Below are 5170 nucleotides of genomic sequence, written 5' to 3'. Positions count from 1 at the left end.
TCATGATATTTGCTAAAATAAATTGATTTATAGTTGTTCGGACAATAAATTTGATTTATGAAAAACTTTATTTCAGAAACCATTGGACGTACTGATGTCTGCCAGCGCTCCAATTAAAGCTAGTTAAATTTAGTACAAAATAGTTAATTATGTTTATCTTTGTAGGAGTAGTAGTTTTTATGATATTGACAAAGTAAACTCACAAAATGTTAATTTCTAGTTGTTCGTATAAAATGCTGGATTTTTGAAAAAATATATCTCTAGATCCATAAGACGTACATATGTCTGCCAACACTCAAAACAAAGAAAATTTAACTTACTATAAAGTAGTTTATGACCCTTATCTTCGTAGGATGAAGATGAATATAAATTTGAGAAATGAAAATTTGTCCGAACAACTATAAATCAATTTATTTTAGCAAATTGCATGTGAACTATTACTCCTACGAAGATAAACATCATAAACTACTTTATAGCTCATTAAACTAGCTTTAATTTGTAGTATGAAGCCCTGCAATGTGGAGCAAAATATTGACTTACATTAAATATTAACTATTTGAGATTTTTTTTTGGCCGCACCCGGACCATCTTCCTTCTATTTATTGCACACGGCCAATCCTAACATTTTTTTCATCAGAAGCAATGATAGTCAATGGATACCATAATCATTGATGGAAACAACGCAATAAAATAAATAAATAATCGATGCTACATTCATTCATTTGAAGTACAATACAATTGAAATTTTATTTTGAGGATCACCCATATAATTTTCACAAATCCGATTCAACTTTACAACAAATTTATTGCTCGTCAAAAGAAAAAGAAGTGATGATGAACATTAGTAACAAAAAATAAAAAGAACCAATTAACACTACATAAAAGCCATCTCAGGAGTACAATTTTATTAGAGCTTCAATTTTATACAGTAAAAATTATAGGCTCAAAAAGGCTTTTTATTTTTAAATTATTCCTTTTATTTTAAAAACTTAAATTTTTTATTTTTATTTTAAACCGAAAATATTAAAGTTAAATAACTATTTCTATGTTTTAAAACTTAGCTGTATAATGTATATTAAATATTTGTTATAGATTCCCAGTCAGATCACAACACAAACCACATCTTTTTTCACAAGTTCTTTATTTAATGAAAATATGTTCCATTTGCTTGAATACACTTTTCCCAGCGGGACTTTGAAGCATAGATGCCTGTCTTAAAAAAATTCTGATCTCCAGAATCAATGAATTACGATTTCGAATTTTTCAGGCTGTCTTGATTTTTATACTGTTAAACCCGTAAAAACAGACCCAAATGTTTAAAGAAATAAAAGTCGGTTGGCGAGAGATCTGGTGAATAGGCAGGGTGATGCAAAACTTCTTATTTCAATTCATATAATTTTGCAATGGTTCTATGCAATGTATGCGGCCGTCACGTTCGTTTTGGGTCTTCCTCGCGGTTCGTTTTGTAGTAAAAAATCACCAGACAGAAATTTTTCAAACCAACGTTGCACTTTTCGATCTTTAACAGTATTCTCCCTAAACGCCTGGTTTATATTGCGTGCAGCTTTTGCAGCATTATTACCAAGTTTATATTCATTTAAAAACATTACACGAGTGTCGGTACAAAATTCAAACAAATAACAAAATGGAACACTTATACTTGAATTAGAATTCTGAAGAATTTAAATTATGAGAAAATTACCTTTGTTAAAATGTAACTCTGACGATGGATAGTACGGCTATAAACGAGGTTAAGCCATAGCATAACGAAAACAGGAAGAGAAATATCTGCATGTAAAAAAAATCCGACATTTCATATGCACCGACCTAATATTTTCAGAAGAGGCTCAAGTTTCGATCGGGTGTGGACGGCACTAATATATCGAAACGGCATGGAACTTTCCACTCCCGCCCTCCATGGTAGCCTTAATCTAACTTTTTAAACACACAATTATATCGAGTAGGTTGATCGATGTACGACAGTCACGATCTCACGAGAGGAGATCATAACACAAAAAAAAACAGTCCTTTCCCGCCGGACCCGCCCTCCTAAAACCCCTGGAGAGCAACAGTCCTATATCACTTTTGAAACATTACCTTAAAACGGAAAGAGGAGACTTTAAGGTAGTTAAATCGAGCAATATTTTAAAAACCAGAAATAAGAAATTTAAGCCAAGGTATAAAATGCGATTCATGCTTAATGCAATGTTAACCACTAGTCATTGGGCGTTGATGACCTCAGGGTTTTACGCCCTAAAGCCCCAGACAACAACAGCAACAACCACTAGTCATTTAAATAGATGTCGGTTATATTTGATTCAGTTCTGTTGCATTGAGAATAGATTGATCATATGATACTTACAAATAATGAATGGAATCTGGTAAACAGCAGGGATCGTTAAACCAGCAATGAAGCGAGCAACGGCCCAGGTCCAGAAATCGGTGGCCAAAGCCGTGAGTACGTTCCCTCCAATCAGAACGAACAAGCACAAGAAGAAGGACAGCCTTCTTCCCATCCTATAAAATTTTATTGGAATGTAAATATGTCCGGACTTTATAATTTATTGAATTTTTAATAAATGGCATATCAATAAATAAATATGATGCGTAAGAGAAATACAATGACCCAAGAAAGTATTTGCACACCTTGTCTTTTCTTTATATAATGAATTTAAATAATAATAAAATAGTTTGAGGTTTCTTAGTAAAAAGTTCAATTAAAACTTGTTAAAAACAGTATTAATTCAATTAAAAATATTGATCATATTTAATTATTTAACTTTCGCCAACAATTTCATATCCCCCCACAGTCCCCTTACTTACCCTCCTTACAGTCTCCAAATAACCGGAAGACACTACCTCAAGGATCTTTTACAGCAAGAATGGGAATAAATTAACACGGACTTAATTACAAACCTCGTCCACTCAATACCGAGACATTTACAAGCGGTAATACGTATATGCCAACGGACTTATTTTTTGTAAATTTGATGTTTAGTTTTTTATGAAAGAAGTTTTTCATTTGAATTTTATTTGTAGTTATTAAGTTATAAACATACTTTTTATTTTTGAATTAATAGGTTTTTTTTTTGTCTAGATTCATAATTTAATTAAAAGACGTGGTGTTCAAATACTTTCATTGGTCACTGTATATGAAAAGGACTTGTTACAAAATCTTGGCAATACTCCAAAGATGTTCAATGGTACCAACATTGATATTGGAGTTATTGATATTGAGGGATATGAAGCTAGAAATGAAAGATGATTTAATTTTCTAACAACTTTCTGTTGTTTGGTGAAACGTTTATCCCTCCTGAATATAAATTGTTGATGTGTATCTCTGGATCTCAAGAACAACATAGCTTCGAATAAACTCTAAAGTCTCCGTTACCATAATCGCGTCAATATTTCATGTTTCGATCGAAAAAAAAAAATAATTATAGTAGAAGGCTATCTTGTTTGTGAACGCTTGAATTAAAAGCTGAATTGATCATAACACCGACGTTTCAGATTTGCTTCATTCCATTTTCAGGATTACATTTGTATATAATTTTTTAGTGCTCTTTTACATTTATCTATGGCTGCACTAAACACTTCCAATTAATCACAAATATTCCATAAATAATATATGAACATAATTAATAATACTTGTTGTATAAACATTTTTAAATTTTTGTAAGTTTCAACATTATGTTAAACTCTCCGAATGGATCCATTTCTTTTCTATCCAAAATTATATAATTCACGTTCTGAATTCAAGGAATGTGACCAGCAGATTCAATAATTCACTGAGCGTTAAATTTCAACAATAGTTGCCAGAGATAATCTTTCATTTAAATAACTAATCTAAAGATAATTTTTGAAATTAAAATACATGCTTACCTGTCGTTAATAGTGCCAAAAATATAAACACCAATTGGTCCACCAAGATTCAGACCAGCTAATCCAATAGTTGGGTAGATATCTTTACCACAGACAAGTTCGAACTGTAATAATGATAGTATTTTAAGTTAATTAAAGACATTCGATCTCCAATATAATAGCCAACTTATATTTAATTGAAGATAATTGATATGAAAATGAATTAGCCAATTAAAGGATTGATAGAGGAAAGCCAAACGGATTTAACTGTTTCCTCTCCTAATGCATCCAGATTTATACGAAATCAAAAACTACGATTAAAACCTTTTGGACCAAAACTTAATTTATTTGGAAATAAAACTAAATCAGATGTACATGCGACAAGAACTAGGTACTACCTGCATTAACTAATTTTTGGATACCGCAAGATAAAATCATAACATCAATAATGCATTAACTTGAGATTCTAGCCTTTATCACTTTCCGGCCGTTACTACGTTTGGAAGCTATAATAACCAGCTCTATTTAAACACGAATTTTTCAACTAATCTATGAATTTCAGAGTCCATAAAACGCATTATCGGCTATTGGCCTCCCTGTGCCCCGGACTATCTCGAGTATGGGAGGGCAGATTTTGCTGAAATTTCGGGTTGCTTATTCGCAACAGCGGATGTACAATCTCCAACATTGATTTCTATGAACTGTTGAACCAAACATCTACTGCCATTGTTAATTTTCTGTAAATAATATAACATATAATTCTTTAAGAAATTAATCCTTATTAATATTAGTAAAATAATGGGATACGTCCTGGAAACAACTTCAAACAGGTTCAACAGATATTTCATGAAATTCGCTACAACAAAAATTAATTTTACTTATCAAAAGAAGGATTAGTATTAGAAGAGTTCTTACATCTTCAACAATAGATGAAGAATCTTGGCCCTTCTCAAACTCCCAGCCATCGCTGCAGGACTCTAAGGGCCAAGTTGGGTCTGGGTGATCCACAACTCCCACTTCGCTCCAGTTGGCATTGTATCTAATGCACTCCTCCCAACTGTTGTTATAACCAGCCTGAAAAAAAGCAAGAGATATCCTATTGTTAGCTTTCTAAACAATTCAATACTTCGAGCTTACATGATAGATTGGTTCAAATGGTTGTAACTTATGAATGGAATATGGTCCGGGTGCGGTCAATAATTCACTTTTTTCTGCATTTCAGAAGCCCATTTTCTTGTCATATCTTTTATTCTTGTTTTTCTAAATTCTCACATTTTTTTTTTTTTATTTATTTATTATTAATTTTTTT

General features: G+C 31.9%; 1 protein-coding gene across 1 annotated transcript in view; it reads right to left on the bottom strand.

Annotated features, from left to right (window-relative positions):
• CarT (Carcinine transporter) overlaps positions 1-5170 on the bottom strand; it is a 24899-nt gene that overhangs the window by 8867 nt on the left and 10862 nt on the right. Inside the window, exons 3-5 of the mRNA XM_014429050.1 lie at positions 4777-4935; positions 3883-3986; positions 2363-2517 (exon numbers count right to left, since the gene is read on the bottom strand). Of these exons, the coding sequence (XP_014284536.1) occupies positions 2363-2517; positions 3883-3986; positions 4777-4935 (418 nt within the window). The remainder of the gene's footprint in view (positions 1-2362; positions 2518-3882; positions 3987-4776; positions 4936-5170) is intronic.

This window comes from Halyomorpha halys, unplaced genomic scaffold (genome assembly GCF_000696795.3).
Source record: "Halyomorpha halys isolate HHAL.00 unplaced genomic scaffold, Hhal_1.1 Scaffold764.1, whole genome shotgun sequence".
Lineage (NCBI taxonomy): Eukaryota > Metazoa > Arthropoda > Insecta > Hemiptera > Pentatomidae > Halyomorpha > Halyomorpha halys.
Note: the sequence above shows the minus strand (reverse complement) of the source record. Positions and strands in the feature narration are given on the sequence as shown.